This window comes from Pogonomyrmex barbatus, unplaced genomic scaffold (genome assembly GCF_055798465.1).
Source record: "Pogonomyrmex barbatus isolate J1 unplaced genomic scaffold, ASM5579846v1 scaffold2, whole genome shotgun sequence".
In the NCBI taxonomy this organism is placed as follows: Eukaryota; Metazoa; Arthropoda; class Insecta; order Hymenoptera; family Formicidae; genus Pogonomyrmex; species Pogonomyrmex barbatus.
Window position 1 is genome coordinate 14,578,243 of NW_028297116.1, and position 24,621 is coordinate 14,602,863.

Genomic DNA, 24,621 nt, shown 5'->3' on the forward strand with positions numbered 1-24,621 from the left:
CGAATACCGATACCGATCGACCGATATCTCACATCGCGCTCGAATTTCTTGCTGACCCTCGGCGACATCCCGCGAGCGCGTTGCTCTTAAATCGAAGAATTTATCACATTTATCCGCTAATTAAACAGACTTTCCCGGGGAATTTCAGTGAGAGGTTCCGAGCCGCGTACACACGCATCAGTCACTGCTGCCTGTAAGTTTCTCGAGGTTAGCTCTCAAACGATCCGAAGACGATTTGATCGATGTTGTCCTTCCTCCTCGGTAGCGGCGCGTTCTCACCCCTTCCCTACGGGACGTCCGGCGAGTCCTTCCTTAATGCGTCCTTGATGAGAGGCAACCTCGTGAGAGCCTGCCAGGCCACCCTTACCTCGATTACCTGCCTTATCGATGCCAGCGATTATTTCGCTCGTCACGTTCGTCATCGTCTCTGCGGGTCACCCGGCTGGAAGCTTTTTACCTGCCAGTGCCGCAAAGGCGCGCGCTTCAACGAACCCGAGAACGATAATTTCTCGGAAGAGCGTGCACTACCGTCTTCGGGTATTACCAGTCTCTCCCAGGCTTGTTTTAATCTTCTGGTGAAAGACGATATTTCCTGAGTCGCGTAGTCCAAAGCGTCACTATGCGGCGGCGACAAGTAAATTTTCGATGGGACTAAAGAGGGCTCAAACGATTAAGCTTTGTTTAATCTCGCAGAAATTCGAGACGACAGATCGATCAAATCGAAAATTCGAGTCATATATTATTTCTCTTTTTACATCAATATATCAATATTTTGTATATCAGCGCATTGGAGTGTATTAATAATAACATGATCGTACTCTTGATTCGCGTAAAATAAGAATCACGTTTGAAAAAGCAATTATTTCTCGAAATAGCATCCTTTCAAAATTTCTTAAGGAGGGATTTCTAAAGGAGGAGGATTCTCTTCGCGCATCCATTTTGTACATCGTAAATAATCTCATAAATCTAGAGTGCTATTGACTGCTTTTACAATGCTATTGACTTTAACCCGTATGGAATCTTTTTGAATGTAAAAAACACATTTAAGAACGTGGCTTTTACAACCCTTTTTTACGTCGAGCTGTTCGCGCGGTGAGCCCAGGTGAGCTCGCCGGTTCAACACGCCGGTTGGCAAAAATCGCAAAACGACCGGCTCGTAACTCCGGACTTGCGGCGCATCCGTTCTAACTGGATGCTGGATAAGAGAGCAAACGGCGAGCAAAGCGAGCAGCGACGATGCGCGCCGCTCGACGGAAAGAGATGGTAGGCGGTATGCACACGTCGGAAAGGCCGCCTCCTCACCGCCGGTGCTCTAAAAGGCTAGCCGACGAGCCGATATAGTATAGTAGATATAGCGAGTCCGCGACGGAGGCCCACCACGACATTAGAGCCACATTAACGCGCGCACTCGTCGACCAGCTGGTACCCTATCGGGTCAGCTAATTACATGCTGATTCCGAGAGATCACTCGCACAATGCTCGTGTCGACATGCGGTTCCCCCTCGTCGTTACGTCGCAGCGTTTCCGACAGCGTCAAATAGCGATAAATCTCTGCGAATATATCGCAATTTCTAGTATTATCTAATACATATAATCCCCTCGCACGCATTTTTAATCGTGTTTGATCATTATGACTTTTGCAGAAATCTATCGATCAATCAATCTCAACGTTTATATCGTTTTATACATCTCGAATGTAATGTTCTCGAATTGCTGTTTCCTTGAATTCGAGTGTCACTGAAGTGTCAGTGTCGAGTGTTCTACTGAAAAAGTTATACTTATATTTTAATATAAATTAAGAGTGATTGTTCCAAGTCGTTCCATTTCGATTAACTCGCTTGCGAATAGTTAATACGTTACGTGAGAAATTTATTACTTTGATAATAACAATCATTATATTAATAATAATTTTTAAAACGTCCAACCGCTACGATGTTAGACGATCATTTAAACCTGTGTTATTTATATAATACGGTGATCAAACGAGACGACGCGTCTTGATGTTTATTCACTTCTTAGAGAATAAATATTGATAGATTGATAGATCGAATTTAGAATCGTGGATTCGCGCAGATTGAATGCGCGTCGAAATGAAGGAGATATTGAATTGATCCTGGCACCAGGTCGCGGTGAGTTTTCGCGGAAAGGAAAGGTTTCATCGGTAACACGCTGCCAAGGAGCGCGCACCCGCACGAGTGCTCGAGCCGCTAATCGTTGCTCGCTACTCGCGGCAAACAGCACCAACGCGATTTACGGCCGGATTGTGTGTTGTGCGCGATCGATCGCTCGGCGGATCCGAAACAGGCGCTTTTGTCTTCGCGGTGCGACCGATCGGATCGCGGGGGCGCGCGGGTGATACAGTTTATGCGATAGCGGAGGCAGTTCGTTGCGCCCGTGCGTATGGGATTAATTAGACGTTACGAAATTGCAGCGTGTGTAGCATCGGGTGGTCGTGATGGATGCCATCCACCGACTCGTGTTTATTTCTCACGTGAAAATCGTCGGCACGCGAGGCCGATTTTATTGCGTAGCTTGTTTGTGATTCTATCGTTCTATATCGAACTATCGTTGCGCTAGCGATTCTTTAAAATTGCTTTTTATTTTACATTTCGGCTTCGATGCGCTCATTCTTTCTTAGAATATTTTTCTTTAATAAGATTATTATCGTGTTTTCGTATTTGCAGGACATATTGAAAATATTTATATGTAAGATACGCGTGATTAATTTGAGTTGACATATGGATTGGAGTTCGACGAATATAATTGCGATAAATATTTTTTAAAATCTTTTTTCTTTTTGCATTTCAGTTTCCGCTTGATTTATTTCTCGGAATATTTTTCTGAATAATAAGATTATTGTTTTTGATTCGCAGGACATATCGAAGACATTTATGCAAGAATTTTGTGGTAAAATACGCGTGATTAATTTGAGATGACATGTGGATTGGAGTTCGATATCAGTCACAAAGAGCCTTTAGGAAATTTTAATATATTAAATTTTAATATATTAAATTCTATTTTCATTCAAATTTGTTTGAAATAATATAGAGAAAATTTTTAAATTCGATGTACATTTTACGATCAAAAATTTGGAAATCTCATCTCAATTACACACGTTTAATCTATTGTTAATTCTCTGTGATTCGCAGTGAAAATTTATTTCGAGATTTGTCTGTTCACTGAAACATGCTGATCTTAACATAGCTCAGTTGTTACCAGCGGGAACTCTGTTGGGTACCTATTCGAAGGCGTATTCATTCAAAACCTCGCACAGTTCCCACTGCGTCTGAGGAATCTAAATGAGATGCTCTTCAGGAGTCCTCCAGGAACAAAGAATGATCGTTTGTTACAGCAAGTTTAATTAATTAAAACCTGAGTTTTGTAATATCGTATTCGCTGTTCATGCCGCTAAGAAGAACGGACAATTTCACGTCATTTACATGGCTACTGAATATCAAATTCAATGAATAATTTTTTTCAGCATCACTGAAATTGTACCTTCAGAGCGTTTACGGGACTTTTTAGCAGCGCATATTATTTGTCATTTCTTGAATAACATAACAGTAATCATAATTGTTTAATAATGGTGAAATTATTTTAAAACGGATAATTGTTATTGTTATGTTATATTTTTTTTTCTCTTCTTTCAAATTTTCATGTAGAAAACGCAGCAATTCAGTAAAACTTTATACAAGAAAGTTTAATTTATTATTACTTCTGGTAGATATATTAGGTATACAAATATATATTATGAAATGTATATTTTTCTCTCCTTTCATTCTTGTTGAGATATCCCGTTGAGAATTTCAAAGTATTGTATCGCATCTTTCCACGATCGATTTTAACGTTGTTAGTCCGTGCGCGCTTTTATCGAACGATGTCTCCGGAGGACGAGCGATAATCTTGAAAAATCTTTTGTTCATCGAGTACGACGGTTCGTACTCTTCTGGCAAATGTGCTACGTGTCTGTCTTGGACTTCACGCGAAAACTGTCGGCCGTTGTAGTCGGCGACGTTGCAAGCCGCTGATGACACTCTATGGCACTTGAGAGCGGGCCGCTGTGGTGCTTAGTTTTCTCGAAGAGGGTCGACCCTTGTCGCCACTGCCGATCGTCGTCCACGACAGCGACGACGACGACGACGATGACGACGACGACGACGATGATTACGACGTTCTCTCTTCGGCAATTACAGGCTCGAGTGGCACCGTAAGAGACAGGTGGTAAGCTGCTCGGGTCGTCCGCGCCATCTTTGACTTCCTCTTCCACCTTCTTTTTCGTTGTATCTCCCGTAAATTTATGACGGGATATATATTGCAGTATTTATCTCCCTTAAGAGATAACCACTCGGCTCCTGATGGCCCGTTTTAAGTCATCGTTCTTCTTAATTAATTATTCTCTAGCTACTAGTGTTGTATTGAGAAAATTTACCGCTCCGCGATCAATCCGGCATCTGCTTGCGCATGCAAATATTCTATCGCGTAGCGCTGCACACTACTTTCTAGCTTTCTTAATTTTTCTTACGTTCAAAGCGGCTGAAATTATTTGAGAGTAATCTCTCGAGTATATTTTAGTCGTAAATAAATAATTTTTATCGTCATTTTATGCGTCGCTGCCATTAAATGCGTATGGTAGAAAATTACTACAAATATCTTCTAGTATCTATAGTGAACCCACCTCCACTATCGTGTCGACTATATGTAAACTGACACAATCGGTGCGGAAGTCACCGAGTCGATAAACGATCAATGAACTCCGCAGACTCCGGAGACTTAACACTATATTAAATCATGATATTATCATCAGCTGCCCTGTAGTACGATCAATAAAACGGAGTCATGGGAAATGTATCATGGTGCGGAGAGAGAGAGACATGTCCAACGGCGACACGTTATCGAAACGATAAACGTGCACGACCGGCCAGGGCCGCCTGGTGGGATCGTGAACGCTGAGGAAACACGATGCCAGATCTTCAAGGGCTGCGGATAATCGACTTAACGACGAGGCTTAACGACTTCGCGGTAACGGTTTCGCCGGGCCTCCTCCTCTCGCTGTCGCCGGGCATTACGTTCCGCGGGAATTCTAAACTTGGGTCCCGTCGTCCGGTTGAGCGATCGGGACTGGGGTTCTATAATGCACGGGCGACATCGCCATACGTGTCATGGGGGAATCGATCCGATCCGGTTGTAAGCCGACCTAACCATAAGTTCGCCGTGGATCGAGCGTTGTGCGGGTCGAGTCCGAGGCGTGATCTCTGCATGCGGGAAAGTCGAATGAAACGTGGGGGTCTTGATCCGCGACGCTTAAAGGCTTGATCCTCCTTGACACTTTGCTCCGAGGAGACACGATCACGTCGATTCTACGAGGTTCCAAGTTCGTTGGATTCGAAGAATAAAGTTTAGAATATTGATAATCGGAATATTGAAATCTCAATAGAATCGAAATGATCGTGTCTCCTCGGAGCAAAGTGTCCAAGGAGGATCAAGCCTTTTAAGCGTCGCGGATCAAGACCGCGGAGGATCAAGATCAAGAATTTTTTAACAATTTCCTGACGCCTTTGATATAAATTAATTTATGAAGTTGGTTACTTCTTGAAAGACATTTTGCGTGGTACTTACAAGAGATGATGATCGTATATCGCTGGAGATATATGTAACATATGGCATCAAAAGTTATTTTACAAAATGAATAAAAAAATGAACGTAGGAAAAAGTGCGAAATAGAATGTTCGTTGCATTATTCCCTCTTTTCTATTCATTCGTTCTATTCAGGCTCGCGAAGCGCGCATGTGCTGACCGCTCGTTCAACGCCTTCGATACGGCGCTTGCTGGACCGGCTGGCATGATATGCGAGAATTCTTCAGGAAGCCAGGAAAGATGGCGATCGCGGTGCTCTGACGAAGCTGCTGACTCGTCCCGAGTGAAACAGGATTCGCTGTCGCGTCCTTAACTGCTCGCGTGGAAGCGAGCATGATTCGCGTATTCCCGTTTCGTTGCTCTTACGAAATCGGCCGATTTAATTACAACGCTTATCACGCTGTCTGGTGTACCGGACGTAAGGTTTTAATGGGCACCTGCGAGAGATATCCGGGTTCAACGGCGGGCGGCGGGCAATACCTTTTTTCTTTTTCTCCATATACGCGCGCAGCGCAAATAATTAAGGTTTTGCCAATCGTGATTATCGGCTGTCGATACGAGAAACGCCAGAAAGAATCGCGCGAAATTGTTGGGAAGAAAGTCATTGGACATATATCGCTTTGCCTCGCGATTATATCGTGATCGTTATATCTGTTTCTCAGTTTGTTATTTATATTTTTGCAATTTATTGCGACATCACTTACAGGTGATACCTGCGTGTATCGTAACATGTATCATCGGCATAGCCTTATCTAATTTGTAGGCATTTTTTTGTTTTGGTACCGTTGGCGAGCTGCTCGATTCGTGAGCGGACAGGTCTGAATATTCTTGTCCCGTTTGGAAAACAAAGAGGTGCGAACACTCTTTTTCTAAAAACCGATGATTGGTACCCCGGGGTCGTATGATCGTGCCTCATTGGGTGTCGTTTCGCGCCCCCCCCCCCCCCCCCCCCGGGAAGAAGCGTGGCTCCGAACGCGGATTCTCAGTCTCGCCCGCGTCTCGCCCGAGTTTCGTCCCGAAAGGTTCGAGGTCAAAAGTGATATTATCGTTTCGGCTATCCGACAATCATTTAAGTAGTAAAAAGTCCACAAATTTGTGTATATATTTTTCGAGCGATGAGACATTAGTTTAATGTGATCGATGAGCACTGTTTTCAAACGGGATCGTACCGGTTTCGTAACGGTTTGCTTAATTTTGCGTGGCGCGCCTGACAATGAAGTTTGTGTTAAATTCGCGATTACTATTGGCAGCATATTTTAAGCTGCGATAAGATAATCGACGAACGATTTGCTACGTACGTAGGACGCTTTTCACTGTGCAAAGTTACGTGAGTGAAGTAAATATGTAATTTTTATTTTTTCAACAAAAATTAAAAAAATGGTAAGTTTACGCACATCTCGTTATTTCTAATATAGTTAATAATAATGTAATAAATATATTATTATTATAGTTATAGTAAATTGTTTTATTATTTTTATAAAAGATTTTATATCTAAAAACTCATCAACTTGTAATATTATAAAAAAGGATCTTATCAAGATAAAAAAGAATTTATTAGAAATTATTTAAAGTTATTCAATTATTTAATTATGATTATTAAAAATTATAATTATATGTATACTGTATTAATACACACATACCACACACACACGCGCGCGCACGCGCTCGCATTTGTATGTATATAGTATACGTGTGTGTGTGTGTGTGTGTGTGTGTGTGGGCGCGCGCGCGCCTGCGTGTGTGTGTGTGTGTGTACATATATATGTAATAGTATAGTCACAAGCATTTCATCATCGTGCTTTTTCGCGGGAGATTTCTATATGTGAAGTTGATGATAAGTCACTATCTAAGTCTCTTGATTTTGTTGAATACTTTTATTAGATAATTATAATGCGAGCACTCTTACTGTTATTGATAGCGCAAATCATTTATTCATTATTATTCTCCGTTGTACTAATTATCGAAAGTAAGACAGTTATACTACACATACGTTGTAATTAGCGATTCATGTAACTACGTGTAGCTCTATAATAATGTAATTACATATAATTTTATATGATCGCGTGTAGAGAGCCGTTCACTAATATGGTTATTTATTTAATTCTTCATTTACTTGTCAGCGGCTTCAATACATTTTAATTAATCATCAATATATTATTACGATCTATGTCTCAATTTGTTAGGACCAAATTATTTATCACTCTGTTGTCATGATCCGTCGCAATCTGAAACATTTAAACACACACACACACACACACACACACACACACACACACACACACACACACACACACACACAATATATATATAGATATAAAAAGATAAAAAATAGTATATAGAATTTCTATACATTATTCTAAAAGATCTTTTTTTGATAAATCATTGTCACATTGAAGAAAGTTTTTTAATAAGTTTAAGAATAAGCAATGGATTATGTTTTAGAAATTAGTTCCAATAACTTCAGTCTTCATTTGCGCCAATCTTTGTGCCAATTTTTTTTTGCGCGAACGAGATCGATGAGACGGAACATTATGGTTTTCTTTCTTACTCATTTTTATTCACATATTATTCCGTACTTTTTAAAAATCTCATGGAAATTTATCATTGAGCTAGTTCAAATTTATATTGACATTCATGCTTTCAATATAGATGCATTTGTGTACATGTACGTACACAATAATAATATAAGAGTAAGGAACTATTTTGCTTTATAAAAATATCTACATAAACGAAAATCTTTGTATTCCAAGCATATTCCAATTTAGGTATAATATATGCCGGACAGGTTCGAACGCTCCAAATCTTATCTCGAAGCTGGAACGCTTCAACTGCCGTAACTCCGTACATTTTCAAGAAATTGCATTCAGGGAATTACATTCAAACTTCCAAGAAATATTCTTGAATATTCTTGAGTTATTTGTTGAAAAAAATTAAAAAAAGAAATCGATTTCTTTTACTCTACAAATCGGGCGACTCCTTTTAACTAAATTCTCTTTTTTTTTTTTATTTACAGGTATTGTGACAACCTGGCGGACGGCTCGGAGAGAGACTCCCCTTGGAGTTGTGGGGGTGGCGGTGGTGGTGGCCGGAGACCCCTCACCTCCATTATCGAACACCTACGCACCTCCAAGAGCAGACTTCACAATGGTGAGTTGCACGTTGAGCATGTTTATCACTGCTTTTCACAGCGCATGTTATTTCGTTTTATAATATATTCTGCCTAATATATTTTAGAATTTGTTACCTATATTAACAGAGATATTACGAGTGGCCACAATACTTACGTACATAATGCCACTTTTTCCTCTGTAAAGAAAAATCTTTTAGAATTATCTTTAGAATTAATTAAATTATTTTAATATTATGGAAGATATAATATACATATGGAACATAGTATATTTAGAATTATCTTTAGAATTAATTAAATTATTTTAATATTATGGAAGATATAATATACATATGGAACATAGCATATTTCTATTGTACGAATTAGATCTCGGAATAAAAAGTAAATATGAATTTCGACTGGTAAAGAACCGTGATTACTATGAGTTTTATTTCCTCGTTGTTGATATGCAATCATTGTAAGTGACTATTCTTTGATTAAAAATTAATATGTATTTCTTACTTTTGATAATATTAATTGTAATGATGACAATAATGGTTTCTTGAACAATCGGTTATTCCAAAAATGTAAAGGTTTTATGAAGCAAGTCATCTATTCAAATATATCTATTTTAAATGATTTCATTCTTGTTCTGTACATGTATATTTCCTTTTTGAAAACGTTGAAAACGAATCCATGAAGCAACCTGTACGGACGAATCGTCACAAGAATTCCGATGCATTTAATAAACGCATACGAGAGGAACGAGCGATGGCGCGTTCGGATACGAACGCTATTAGGAGTAATGAGCACGCCTATGCTATAAACACGGCGATAATGATCGGCCGCGCGCTTTTGTAACGACAATAAATAATCAGGCGAAATATCGGCCAACAAAACGTACACGAGCGTCCGTTTCTTTGATGGCGACGCTTCGCTTGGGAGCGAGCGTGGACGACGGAGAACCGATGGAGAACCGACTCCGGCGACTCTCGGTGATGTCTTTATCCCGGGTAATTAGAGGCACGGATGCGCATAAGCGGGATCGTATACCGGCCGCTTATGTGTGCGCGTCCGATTCCGTCGAGTGAAACGAGTGTCTCCTCCAGAGAGAACGGCGGGGACGGCGCGGCGGCGGCAGCCTTGTACACATCGCGACGTTCGTCGGTGCTCCTGGGCTGGAAAGCACGCGATCGGAATCGTAGACGAGGAAAGGGAGTCAGGTCAGGGGACGCGAAGGGAGCGGGTTTTCTTCTGGGACGTTACGGTAGCATTACATCGGTGGCCAGACACAGGAACCGGGGATCGCGTACGATGGCGAGTCGAGAGTTTATTACGACCTTGGAAGGAGGATTTCAAGCAGGGGAGATAAAATACAATTATAGGTGGACGTACCGGCGCACCGGTGGTAATGACGGTAATAATAGTATCGCCGGCGATAGTTACGTTAAAAGTAATAACGATAATACCGTCGCCGCTAATAATCGAGGTGGACGGCAGCGACGTTCGCCCGCGAAATGTCAACTCGCTGGGAACGAAAGGAAAATATGGGTGATATCTTTAGCAGATAATACCGCATCACGTTGTTTATGCGAAAAAGCAGGTCGATAGCGCCCACTTTCAGAAATTCAGAAAGAGAAGAGGTAAAATGCATATCGTTGCAAAGTATACACGTGAGATAGGATGCTATATGGGAACCTTTACGAAAGAAATAGCGGGAGGGTTACGAGCTTTACGTCAATCGTAAGTGGGAGAAATAAAATGCAAGTGACGATAGTGCTATTACTAATTATAAATATGGAAGCGGTAGTCGTAAAATGTCATGGTCGGAAGCGAAAGGAAAATGTGGGCGATATCTTAGTAAATATCTTTATTTTTATGGATTAGTAAATGTATTGTGTTGTTAAATAGTTGAAATAAATATACACTACTCTCGTTTAGAAATTGACGAGAGATATAAATATGGTACATATACGCATTAAGTAACAAAGGAAAGATGTAAACATAAATCATAGTTGTACGACAGAAAATAACATCGAGGTAGAAGAAAAGAGAAAAGAGGGAAGGAGACGCGGCGGGCGGAGTAAGATCTCGACGTCAATTGCAATTATGGGGTAGATTTTCGACGCGTGTCTCATTAGCCTACACTCTCATTATTATATTATCAACGTTTCCGTATTTATAACGGACCTTGAATATATCTATGAGGGTGATCCCCGTGGCCGTGCGGGTACGAAAGTCGCGGCTTTCTCTCGGCTCGCAACAATAATTCCCGTATTCCCCTACATAATTGTGCCCGCAGAGGAGATTTATAGAGTTGGTCCAGTCTTTCGACCCTATCTAACGATCTGCCCATTGAGCAGGCTAGAAGTACACCGGAGATGCGCCACGCTACCTCGGCAATGGGATTCATTCAAGAGTACCGAGACCTCCTCTCATTGCTGCGATAATTCCGCGCACGATCGTCGGCTTTTCGACTCGCTACGGCTCAAAGAGCGAGGGCATCGCGACCCGAGATCACGATCTCTGTGAGGAGAGAATATTAGGTTTATTAAAGTCCGAGGCGAATCGACAGGAGTGCCAGATGTAAACAGTTGAAAGATTAAGTGTAACTAGATGATCTAACTTTCCTACTCCTACTTTCTTTTTTAAATTTTATCTTTACGTATTACGAAAATTATCTACAGAATGTTTCCTGTAATTCAATCATTTAGAATATTTTTGTTGTTTTTAAAGATATAGAAAAAATAGAGAAAAGTTGTTTGTTTCGAAAAGGATATTATGATAATATATTATGATAAGCAGCATTTTTTTTTAGTGTCTATTATTTTACGAAATTCCGAAATTATCAATATTTTTTTTAGATGGGATAGTATATTTTTATTCATGTAATAATGTAGTTTATAAAAAAATTAATTCAACTATAAGATATAAGATATCGATCTTAAGGTAATTTTAAACATACAAAAACCCCATTTAAATATAACTTTTTATATTAAACATATAACGTTCGGTTTTTTTATATCTTCAGTCAACATCTTAAATAAATTTGTTGAATTTGATTTTTTGGGGCTGGAGTTACAAGAAAATACTTTGTATATTATTTCCGAGTTCTTGAAGAGGAAAGAGAAACTTGGAAGATTGGTATACTTGCTTTTAGAGTGCACATGAACTTTATATCGTGACCTATATTCTCTTTTTTCAAGGACATAACTGAATCGAACCGACAATTAGATTTTACGACCGAGCCTTCTGTTGCAAGATAGAAACGGGAGCAGCTCAAGGATAAACGCGAAGAAAACTGTCTCGCGGCCGCGCAGGAATCTTTTTGTTCTCGTCAATGGGATACCGGGAATTCGCGGTTGGATTGGGTCGATTAGCTATTCCAGGATAATCGCTAAGCCACGCATCAACGGCGATGTGTCATTAAAGTCGCTCTCGTTCCACACCATGACATCACGCTGCTCTACTCGCCTTTGGGCGAGTTATTTTGTTAGCCTTCTCTCTTTTCTCACCGTTATCCGACATTCCATTGTGCCTAATAAGGAGCGAATAGTGATCTGTTGAAAATAGCAATAGGCATTACTGGTGACTGGCGACTCGATCCGATAGATCGACGTTCACGTTTTGCTTTATAGTTTTCCCTCGCGTTGTTTTCCCTCTGCCTTATTCGCCCAACAATGCTTCAATGTTTAACATCGTTTCCGTAAATCATTTGTGAATGACGGACGCTGTCGTAAAAAATTTTTCTTTTTCTCGTCAGAGTAGATCTACGTGCTGCCTCCTGAGCAACGTAAATCACTCGTCTCCAGTAGGTCTGCTAATTTACATATTAATCTTCGTGCTGGCGAAATTAATATGTAAATCACTATTGGTTCAATGAGTCGCTAATGTGCGGAGGCGAGAGAGAGAAAGAGATAGAGAGAGAAGGAAAGAGAAGGCCACATTGATCTAAGCCGTGTCATGAATTATCTTTATCATGCTTGTCTATGATAATATCCCATGATACACCGCTTGTAATACGCAATCTTGATAAATTCGCGCGAGTCGCATTGATTTTTTGACGACAACTCTCTTTCGCTCTAAGATATCATTGTCTCGTATTACGATAACTGCCGGTCGCTGCTTGACAACGCGAGCGTAACGCCGCGCATAAATCTGTTTGCGTGCATTCTTACGCGCAGCAAGGCGCGCTCGGAGAGCAACGATGGCTGGATGGAATTCTAGTTAAGTATAGCCGAGACGACGCGAGAGACTCCCCGTTGTCCTTTCATCTGAAATCGATATTTTTCGATCGAGAAACTCGGACGATTTCCGCGAGATTCCCCTCCCCCCCCCCCCTCCCTCCCGCGATTTCCGATAATCTCTGGCTGCTCGGCATCCTGGAAGCGCCGATTCGACACAGCGGCAAGCAACGGGTGCAACGCGCTACGCTATGCGATCCGCGGGTTGCGCAGGAGCATACACAATTTATAATGCAATTAGAGCCTCGGTAGATGGTAGCGCTCGGATTTATGGCAGGTAGAGAATCCGCTGTGGAGAGAGGGTAGAGGGTGACTGGACCGAAGGAAGAAAAAGAGGAGGCAGAGATGATGGAGAAGGCAAAACAGAAAGCGAGAGAGAGAAAGAGAGACAGAGAGAGAGAGAGAGAGAGAGAGAGAGAGAGAGAGAGAGGGGGGGAAGAGCATAGTGAACCGTCGGGTCCCGATACGGGGGCTATATTCCCGTGGAATGAGTTATATGCCTCCCGCGGTAGCCTATACATTATTTATCGCTCGGCTTTTCATTATTTCTTCGTCGTACACTTACGTAGCCGAGTCAGCGCTCGAAACGTGCTCCTCGGTCTCGGCAATGGCGCTCGTCCGCTCGTTTGTGCTCATTTATTCTGGCAATAATCCGTTGGCATCCGATTTTTAAAACAATGGAAAAATCCAAAAAAAGAAAATATACCTATCTCTCTAAAAAAGATTCAAGATTGTTAAAAGTATTTTAAAGCTTTTTCGACATATTTGTGCTTTTCCTGGTTTTTGGATCTCACGCATACAGGACGTGGCGTATTGTTTCAAACGCGTTTGACAAATTTAGATATTATCGTAGAATATGTTGATAAATTTTACGAATATTTTTTTTCTCTTCGAAGATTCTTACGGGTCTCTCCTTCTCCTTCCGCTTCTGCTTCTTCTTCACGCGGAACGTGGCGCGGATTTTTTCGCGTTTCTCGCCATAGTCTAAGGATGCCTCTATTATTAAGAGCTATAACTTATGTCGACGTTACGATGCTAATGAGGATTCCCCGCACGAGCAGCCACGGTTATTTACAACCGCGTATTTTTCCCATTACCGTTGAACACGGTAGCGCTTAACGCGCGAAGTTACGCGCATTTTAGAGGATCCGCGTCTCCACCTATCTTGCTGCTTTTATCCGTGTTCGTCTTCATTGATTTCGCGCTGCGAACGTACTTCGATAAATGTCTCGTAAATTTCACCTACCCGATCATTTTCCCGTGGACGTGTCTTTATACATCGATACATTAAACTGACGCATACGCCTTTTTATATTTCTTCGTGTGTATCTTTAGGTGTGTAAAATTTATTTCAAGTTTACTTCAAATTAAAATGTAAAATAAATTTTCTTTATTTATTTAACATTATTTATTTAGAAGGAAGCTGCTTTATCGAAAACATCTGTGAATTAAACATCTGTTTATGACTGAAGTTAAATGATCGGTCTCTACAATATCCGTCTTTCCACATGACTCCGCCGATGTGACATTAAAACATACGTTTTACGTCACTGTTAATCGACACGTGTCCTAATTACTAACGACGTAGGTGCGAAAAATAGCAGCGGCGCGATTGCTGGAGCAGAAACAAACACGTGAAATCGTCGACGGAGCGTAACCTGGCGAGTATTGTCGTGACATTAAAATCAATCCGCGGAGCGGAGATTAATCGCAAAGCGTGCGGGTATAAATCACTTTCGATGAGGCTTACCTTCCGCGTTCGAGGAGAGACAGGGAGTCGTTCAATACACCTCTCTCGCGTGTGCGAGTGCGCGAAAGAGGGCAGCTTCCCGCTCGCTCGTTCACGAAATCGAGAGCGCGGCTCGTTTCACGGTGGCTTTTACGGGCGATCGAAAAATCGATAGCCGCTTTCCGACGGTGAAGGTACCGTGACGTATTCCGGATAGACGAGCGTGCCAGAGATAGGAGGGCGATGGGGTAGGTAGGTAGGTAGGTAGATAGGTAGGTAGCACACGGATGAGCTCTGACCCTGCCTGTGTACTACTAGGATATCCATAGAAGGTCCGCAATGAGGATAATCATTTCTCGGAAGAAAGCTGCGAGCTCCATTCTTCGTGAGCGAACCGAGTATGTTTAGCGATTAGGAAAGATGATTGACTTTACCCGTTGCCCTTTTCGAGATTTATGGCGTAAAGAAATAAATGTTACTCGGGAATCGTGTTGCATCCACCTTTCCGACGTGCGAACGTCTGGAATTCTTCCAGACGTTTAATTTGCAATAAACTTTTTCGACGTTTCTTCCCGCGAGTTACGATCGCATGCCATTTTTCCGTAAAGACGTAATGTAAAACAGCGATGTCTCGTTATTCGAGATATTTGGTTAATTTCTTTTGAATTGTGAATTAACGTTTAAAACGCTTGCTTCAGGGGAAATAGATAAATTCGACACATCGGCGTGATATTGGAAAGTCTCCCTATCGCGGTGCTGAAAGGATAGATGAGCGTGCTTACGGTAGGCGTCGAGGAGGCAAAATCTTCCGAACCGTTAATCGCGAGCGTAATTACGATAATCGTTCGTCGATCGTTCCGAGAACGTGTCTTCTGCGCTCTCCTGTCGCGGCTCGCGAGGTAGCACGAGGCACGATGCATCTGTTGCATCACGTCGATGTGCTCCTGCGCACAATGCAGGACAGGACAGAACTAGAACGACACGATGGGAAATATTGTACGCCGCGTCGAATAAATAACGAATCGCGCATCTTCCGCCTTCTACATGTTGTTTGTAGAAAGTGTTTAACATCCGATCTATTTTATCGCGTATTTATTAGCGATCTGTTACTTCAAGCTTCCGTAACGTTACCGAGTCTTTCTACGAAATGAGTCTTCCGCGAACGGTAGCAGAGTAGTTCTGGCGATCTAGTTTTACTTCTCTACGTTGTTGACACACGGCAACGTTATAATAAATCGCGTTACGCGATTTATTTAATCGACGATACGTCAGGCTGACCGATCGGCAACAAATCACTCGCGAAATATTCCCGCGCGACGCATTTGTATGCTAATTGCGCCAGCCGCGAGATCTTTGATGCAATGAATAATCCGTCGGACGGGATTACCTATACACACCTCCGACTGCATTCCGGATTGTTCGGTTCGCGCTTTCGTAACACAACACGCGCAACATTCAGAACGATAAATGCAATTAATGGGGCGAAAGTTGGAACGCGCGCGTGCTTATTCGCGCCGCGTGATTGACGCGCGTTTGAGAGAAGGCGCGGGCTCACAACGGGCTCACTCGGTGGCGAGTAATGCGTCTATCCGCGCGCGGACGTCTCGAATAGAGACATTAATAAAGCGCTCTTCGTGACGACGACGACGACGACGACGACGACGACGACGACGACGAGGGAACGAGGGGGAAGAGCGCGCGGCCCCGGGATCCACCGGTGCAATACAATACGCACCGAGAGGCAGCCGAGAGGCCTCGGGTAATGGATGCTGTCCGGTCGTTGGATGGTGTTACGGGCGATGGTGCTCCAGATGGTGGTGCTATCTTGGGACTCTGATGCTTACTCGGGATATACGCGTTATCGGTCAGGCAATCGTGAGCATCGGATAAAAACGACCGGCGCGGCGCGGCGTTGATACGGATGCTGCGGAACGGAGACCAGGCGGATGATGCGGTCTTAATATAAATTGGAGCGAAAGAAGCTCCGGAAGGAGCCCCTTTTGCGCGCGGCTTTAGTATTATCTCTTGAGAAACGATGAGTCGATAATTTTCATTGTTTATCGGTGTATCATTGTCATGAGACGCTCTGAAGAAGCGAAGCCTCAACGAGTTCACTTGCCTAGTTACTTAATGCCGTTGTATCCGAGTATCGTCTCGCTTAGTTGCCTCGATGTCAATGTGTTATTTCTTGTAGTTAGAACAATAAGACTTTATTGATAACCAATTTAAAACTGTAAAATACGATTTGGTTGAAATGACGATTATCGACACATCCGGGGGAAGAGAACGGGGGCAGGCATCGTCGCTCGCGTATAAAAAAGGTCGATCTCCGGCGAGATGTACTCGAATCGCTGCGGTTCATCGAAGTCATTGGCCAGAGTCCGGTTTCTCTTAACGACTGATCCGACGTCCCGCGTCGCCCCCGTATCGTACCTCGGCTTTGTGTATCGATCAATTCGCGGGACAAAACGCCCTGCTGGCCACATGTAAACGAGAAAACGGAACGAGCCGGTTTACTAGTGTCCAGTCGAGTTTATCGCGTATCCTTCGCGTGGTCTCGGTCGACCATTAGTCGATGTCAGCTACGTGCAGCCTTCTCTCCTTCTGGAGCAAGAAGAACTCAGGAATCACGGTGAAGTAGAAGCCGGACCTGTAACGTGACCCCTTCAGCACCTTCGAGGAATTAAGATATCGGAGAAGGAAAATGGGTTTACTGCCCTTATCTTTTTTACTACTCTTAGAATTTCTTTCCTCTTATTCTTTATATATCATAAACATAACTTTGGATATTGATTTCATAGAAACTATTTATATGCGTAGATGAGCAAGGATACAAGTACAGAGTGGGCCTAAAAGTTCCTAGGCGAAACCAAAAACAAATCCCGAATTTTTCATGCAGTTGCAGGACAACATCCGAGTTGAAATTCGAGCCTTACCGCGACAGAGCCTCAAAGCTGTTATAAAGAATAAATTGAGCAAAGTTATATGAAGTTGGAAAGAAAGATATATACGTTATTTTTTTTATACTTAATGCGAAAAAAAATCTTCATTTTTTGTAAAATTAAAATTTCGAAAAATTCATACACAATAGAGTTATTATTACAGTAAATCCCCATATAACGTATTAGATAAATCTAACTTTTGACATACACTTCAACTTTTTATTTAAAAACGACACATACAAATTTATCTCTCATTCGTGTATGCAGAAGTGCAGAAGTTACAGTTATAAAAGATGTGAAGGTTTACCTTAAAAAATTAAAATGTATACATATATGATTGCATAATGATTGTAATAATGCGGAATATATTCTTCGCATTTTTTTAATGGGGGTCCACTGTAATTCAAATTAGAAACTTTTTTATTTAGGAACTTTTGGCTCACTCTGTATAATTTCAGTTTATCACGAATATAGAGACAAGATATTGCATCGTTGCGAGCATAAAGATTGTTATTTGTTTTGATCTCAATTCTGCGATCAAATTTCTATTATAACCCGATTGGAAATGTGCAAACGAGTTAATACCGCAGTGATATTCTATCGGGACGACTAGGAAACGATTGTATAAGCAGGCTGCCGACAAGAGCAGTCCCCGCGCATTGTGTTCTAGGGCCGCGCCGATATGCAAATAGCACCGTTAGAACCCCGTCATTGTATTTCACCCGTATCACCGGCTTATTAACTTTGGCGTTTATGACCCCTTGAAACCGCGTCGATCCGGGATCCAAGAGCGCGCTTTATCGTCCGTTTTATAGCGATGCGCACTACCGAGAGAGAAGAGCGGAATTAAGACAGCGCAAAATAGTGTCGTTCGCGGGGACACGCCCGTTATTTGTATCTGTCGTCGAGGCCGTACCCGCGGATGCTCCGTCCCGATAATTTATTCGGAATCATGAAAATTTTATTACTGTGTCGCATCTGATTGCGACCGTTTGATCGTGCGTGCGCGCGCGCGCGCGCGCGCGTTGCCGGTCGACGCTGCGCGCGAGCAAGCAATCGAGGCGGTATAAATGATTGCGGATATCAGGTGAATGAAATGATTAATATTCCGCATCCTGTTATCCGCCTTAAGAGTCCCGGCTTCGTACTCGAGAAAATCGCCAGGCACAAAGGCGCGCTCGCAGCAAACTCCTCGCGGATAACGATCGCGCGGCCTCCGCGCGTTGTATACCGAGGACGCAAAATGTAAGCATAAAACGTAAATGAGAGAGTTGTACGTGCTCGAGGAGCTTGACGCGCCAGTCACCTCGGTGCCATCGTCGTTTCTTTGAGCGCGTATATCAATAGCATCGGGGGTCGCGGTCAAACACCGTGATCAATATTTCTGTGGTCGCACAGAAGGGAGTACCTGTGTGGCAGGATGACGAACATGTGCGCGCTCCCATGGAAGCGAATATATTCTACGAGCCTCGAGAAGGACGAGTCGGAAAACATTTTACATTTCGTTAATCAGAAAGAGATATCGCGCGTTTAATTAAATATCCTTCTCATTCTGATTTATGCTTTATTAACGTTGGCGTGATACGGAAGGAAAAAAAAGAAAATAATCAGGTTAAACTTTGTTCCGTTTTGTTTTACATCGTAACTTTAACGGTCGAGGCACGTTAAGATCTTCGGAAACTCCGGCGCTAAAACCGATGTAGTCTTCCTCGGAGCTATCAAATTCCGCGAGAATAAAGATGTGGGATATATCGGACGCCTCCGTGAATGGGATTATTAATATTTCTCGTCTTGCGCTTCTCTCTCTCTCTCTCTCTCTCTCTCTCTCTCTCTGTCTATCTCTCATGCGGCCTTTCTCCGCATCGTCTGCACACACACACACACACACACGCGCGCGCGCGCGCGCGCGAGAGAGAGAGAGAGAGAGAGAGAGAGAGAGAGAGAGAGAGAGAGAGAGAGAAGAACTCTTGCCGATAATTTATGCGAAATCATGAAATCAAGCTTTACTACTTCTTGCCCTTCGGCTAGTTTCGAACTATCCGGATGAGAGAGATCTTTCTTAGATAATTATCCCTTGCCAGAGATAGTTCTTTTTAAACTGGTAAAGAGAAATTTTTATCATTGTGTACAAGATTTCCAATATATTCACGTTAACATGTGTAATGTCATATTGTTGAAAAGCACGTTTGCGGAAATATCTTGACTTTCTTCTTAGACTTCTTCTTTACATGTGGAACGCTAAATCACTATATTTCCAGAGATAAGATGTATGTGATGCTATCCGTGAAGAGATTAAAATACCGTATGCTCGATTGACGTTTCCTGTTCTTATTTACGACGACGTTTCGACGTAGTGATGAAATATTTAAATCGATGACACCTTCCGTCAAAATCTTCTACATTCCATCGTCATATTATGCGTGAAAAAGAAAGTACTACAAGTATGCAAAACTAAATATATCAAATATATTCTGGAATTACATGTAGAAGTAGCGCTTTTCTCTAATGGTACATGCTTAATTGCTCGTTAATAGCTACCTTTGCTACGATGAGTGAACTTACGTAACGTGAAATTATAGGGAAAAGCAGTAGCGTTATGGTAAATCGTTATTTATCGTGTCGAAATCGGCCGGATGCGCTGATCCTCTTTACAGCGACTTTATATGCGGATAATTAAGATATTCCGCTCATCGAATAGATTTATGAATATTTTCTGTGCTCTTCTCACCTCGTCCTGAAATTGCGTGACTGCGAGAGTCGCGGCAGCGAAATTCGCTTTAATATAACGTCATATATCATCCTGTAATTAATTTTGTAATTCGTTTCAAAGTACAAAAACGTGGATTTAAACATTGCGAACGCGCGTAGAATTCTAATTCTGTAATGCAAATTTTAACGAATACGATATTGACTATTTTTTAATATATCGCATTTAACACACACGTACATGACATCCGTAAATCAATGACAATTTAGATTTGCATAAGCAGATCACGATGAAGATTATGTCAAGGCGCAGACATGGGTAAACTAGATTCTTCAAAATGGTGAACTGGTCAGACGTTTCGTCCATGAGATTTATTTAGAAATTTATCGAGAGAATGCCGCGCGATTGACCAAGTTACGAATCTAATATGGTCAGCCATCCTACGAAATTTATTATAATCTGCCTAAACTGATCTCTCTCTCTCTCTCTCTCTCTCTCTCTCTCTCTCTCTCTCTCTCTCTTTCTCTGTCGTTCTCGACATGCTAAAAGTTTTGCTACGCCATTTCACACTATGTCGACGTGCAAACTAAGATGAACCGGCGTTAAAAAAAAAAAAAAAACAGGTAGTCATGACGCCTGATGTTTCGTACGGGAATAATGTGAAATAAGTATTTTTACGTGTTCTTCTTTTGCGACGCGACGTATCATTACTTTAATGCATCGTTGCCGCTCGCGAGGAAGGACGGACGGACGAGCGGCGAATCGAAATCGTCTTGATCGTCGGCAGTAACGGAGTAGGTTACTAATGGTGGGCTTGGTGGGTCGGTGGGTTGGTAGACTGGGTTGGGCCTCTTAGAGGTCCACCGAGGTCAGCTGTGTGCGCGGAGGATATGGTTGCCCAAGGCACCGATGACATCGAGAAACGAATAACCGGGTTCGAGAGTCGAGAAGAACGAGCACGTCGACCGGCCGGAGACCTGCCTCTCAATGAAACGTTCCCGAATAATGATGCCAACCCTTCTTGATTACGAGGTCATTCGCGTTCAGCGGCGGATCCTTCTCGTAATTTTCCACGCAACACAGTTTGATCCATCTTTTCATTTGCCGTAGGGAAAAAGAAAGTTCTCCAAGCTTTACACGCGAGCCGTATCATACGTAAAGATCGGTCTGCAAGAAAGAGTTTCTATTTTCTGTTGAAACCGAATTGACATTTCAAAAATTTGACGACAGAGTTACAAAATTATTGGGATAAAGAAAGCGTTGTTATGATTGAAACAATTAATTATTTAAAAATATATATTTACATTAACTTTAAAGAAATACAAAACAGTATTATTTAAGAATACGGAATAGTAAATGCACAATCTATCTCTATCAAGATCTGTCTTTTTAAAATACATATATATAGTGTTTTATAGTTGATAAAAGTTACGCAAAAAAAAAAAAAAAAAAAAAAAAAATCGGAAAAACAAGATTTTCTCTCAACAAACAATTAAGGTGCATCTCATCTTTGAAATAAATTCGCCCGCGATGCGTATCATTATACGCGAATAAGTATTTCGTGGTTACGAGCGGTTAGAGAGTGCGGTGTGTATGTGTGTCTTCGGCGGATGAGAGAACGGTGGATAAAAAGGAGAGACGGCGGTGAGGGGGTGAACGAGGAGGAGATGCTGAAGAAGGCACGGGTCATGCAACAACAGGAAGGTTAGTTGCTCGGGGCGGCGACAAGCGAGCGAACACCATCTCGCCACGGCTCTTACATACGTAACCGGCTCTCATAATAATTTCACTCGGCCACGAGGGACCCGGCTCGATGTGCAGCGTATGTTTCCTAGAAGCTCGTCCTTTCCGTTCGCGCGAGAGGAAAAAGAAAAAGACTGCACCGGTCATCATTATATCCCCGGCCGGAACGGAAAAGGAGGGCAAATATGATTACCGGTCGAACCGAGCTTTCTGCTGTCATAGTCGAGTTACAAGAGTAACTCGCGATGCGCCGACGAATTATTTTTTGAAAGATTGCACACTGTTTGCTCATCCCGATAATAATTGTTGGACTTATTTTTTTATTAAAAATAATTTATAATAACGATCTTCAGATTGATTTTAAATTCTGGGCAAGAATAATCTCTCTATATTAATTAATTACACATTTCCGTTTAAGGAGCCGTGTGTCAAATTAAGCATTTTTAACTAAAATTGTGTCAAATTCGGTACAATATACAAAATGATCTTTTATATTGGAACAGGAAGATGAGATTTCAGTCTACTACTGGCGCGTGCGTCGTTTACACAATAGTGCATAATCACGAGCACGATGACCGTCATCAACCGCTTGTTGTTGGTTCCAGCGCGTTATTTCAGGGTGGTCTTCAATTGCCACGGCACGAAGATGAAATTCACTCCTTATCGCTCGCACCTGTCTAAGAGCACAGATGTTACGAGAGTACTCGTTAGTGAAGTATCACGTTAAACAATACGAAATATAGTAATTTATCGCGGTATTTTCATGACTTTCTCTTTTACCGAGTTTCTGTATGATTTCGACGAGATTAGTTACGACGCATAAAGTAATTTGAGAAAATCGAATTAATCAGGATAATCATGACGCTCGAATAACTTTCAATCTGTGTGAACTCTGGTCATAAAATTTTTATTAATAATTATTATTTGATGGACATTATAACATAGGATCGATGACTATCAATTATATCTTTCAAAATAGAATTCCCAAATGTCACAATCATCTCGTTTGATTCTACGGCGTTCGTGCCAAAGTACCGCTTTCAATGAATTAAAATAACAGCTTCAAGAAATTAGGTCTCTCGACGATCTATGCGATTTCACGTTGTACGTGCTATATTATATTTTCTATGTAGATAATAATTTCGAGAGAAGTATGGGTCGAATACTGAGCAAAAAAAGCATCTAATACATATAATTTATTCAAATAACAGAAGAGATAAATATAATAGGGTATATCTCGATGTTATTTAATTTTTTTCAATCGTGAATATGAAAATGCCGATTCAATCAAATTAAAATTCATTTTTTACAAATTTAGGCGCATGTTGACTAAATTAGATGAACAAAAAATATATTGGTCAATAAGAGACTGTATTACAGGTCAGATATATAATAAAAGGCAAACAGAACATAGCAATAATAATAAAACGATGATGAATGCTTTCTTCAGAGTTGGTCGATGTAGATTTTTTAAGTTCACGATCAAAATTGATTTTTCGATTCGAAGTGAGAATATGAGTTGAATTGATTAGAAAAAAATCAGAAAAGGTTGTTAAAAAGCGTAATAAACAAACAACGTCCACTTAATAGTAATTGATGTAAATGGGATATGAATGGTATATTTCTATTAAAAAAAAAAATTATAATTTTTAACAAAATAAAAATAAAACCCAAGTACATCCAATTAATAGAAATTAACGTAAGTGAAATAATGTAATCGCAATATTTATAATATCGTTCTTCTGCGATTAGCACCTATCGAAGACTCTTTTGGAGATTCGATCGCGACGATCGTAATCACTTGGAATGTATTAATGCAGGCGTCGTTAAATCTTTAATCAGGTACTCCCAGGAATGTATACATCTGCGATTTCACGCGTCCGAGCATAATTGTGCCTCGCTCGGTTAACCCTTTATCCGGGATCCCAGATTATGACTGCTGAATAATTTTTCGTCGAGCTTCTTACCGAGCATATTTTCTTCTCTATCTGGATGCGCTTTCATAATCAATTAGAATCCAGATTTTGTAATAATGGCCAATTAATTCTAATTGAATATGAAGCGTAGATTTTTATCTGTACTGAAAGGATCACGTCATATCATTTATTTTATAAATGATTGTGCAGAACTCTTAACTGTGTTCAATGCGCTCGCATCAAGGGGAGAGATCGAAGTGTGCGATTTTAGATTTTTTTTTTCGTTTTTTTTTTTTTTTTTTTTTTTTTTTGTAAAATAAAGCAATTGAACTCCGCCGTTGCGTAAGCGAAAGATCGCATTGCTTAAGTATGACAGAGAAATTCGAATGCATCGCATTTATTATATTAACGTTCTCGCCTATACATGTTTAGCGCCACTCGTAAACTTCGTCATTTGTAGTACAAATTACGTGCAACTTGCTGGATTTATGTTAACCGTAAATAATTCGCTTGACGGACATTAAGGAAGTTCCTCGAGTCGTAATTATATTATCGCGCCGCGACAGTTTATTTCCTTCGAACTGACAATCCAGTCGATCT

At 41.4% G+C, this 24,621-nt stretch overlaps 1 protein-coding gene across 1 annotated transcript in view; it reads left to right on the forward strand.

Annotated features, from left to right (window-relative positions):
• The window catches only part of LOC105428644 (SAM-motif ubiquitously expressed punctatedly localized protein), a 218,295-nt gene that overhangs the window by 26,414 nt on the left and 167,260 nt on the right, over positions 1-24,621 (forward strand). Inside the window, exon 2 of the mRNA XM_089077222.1 lies at positions 8,648-8,781. Within this exon, the coding sequence (XP_088933348.1) occupies positions 8,648-8,781 (134 nt within the window). The remainder of the gene's footprint in view (positions 1-8,647; positions 8,782-24,621) is intronic.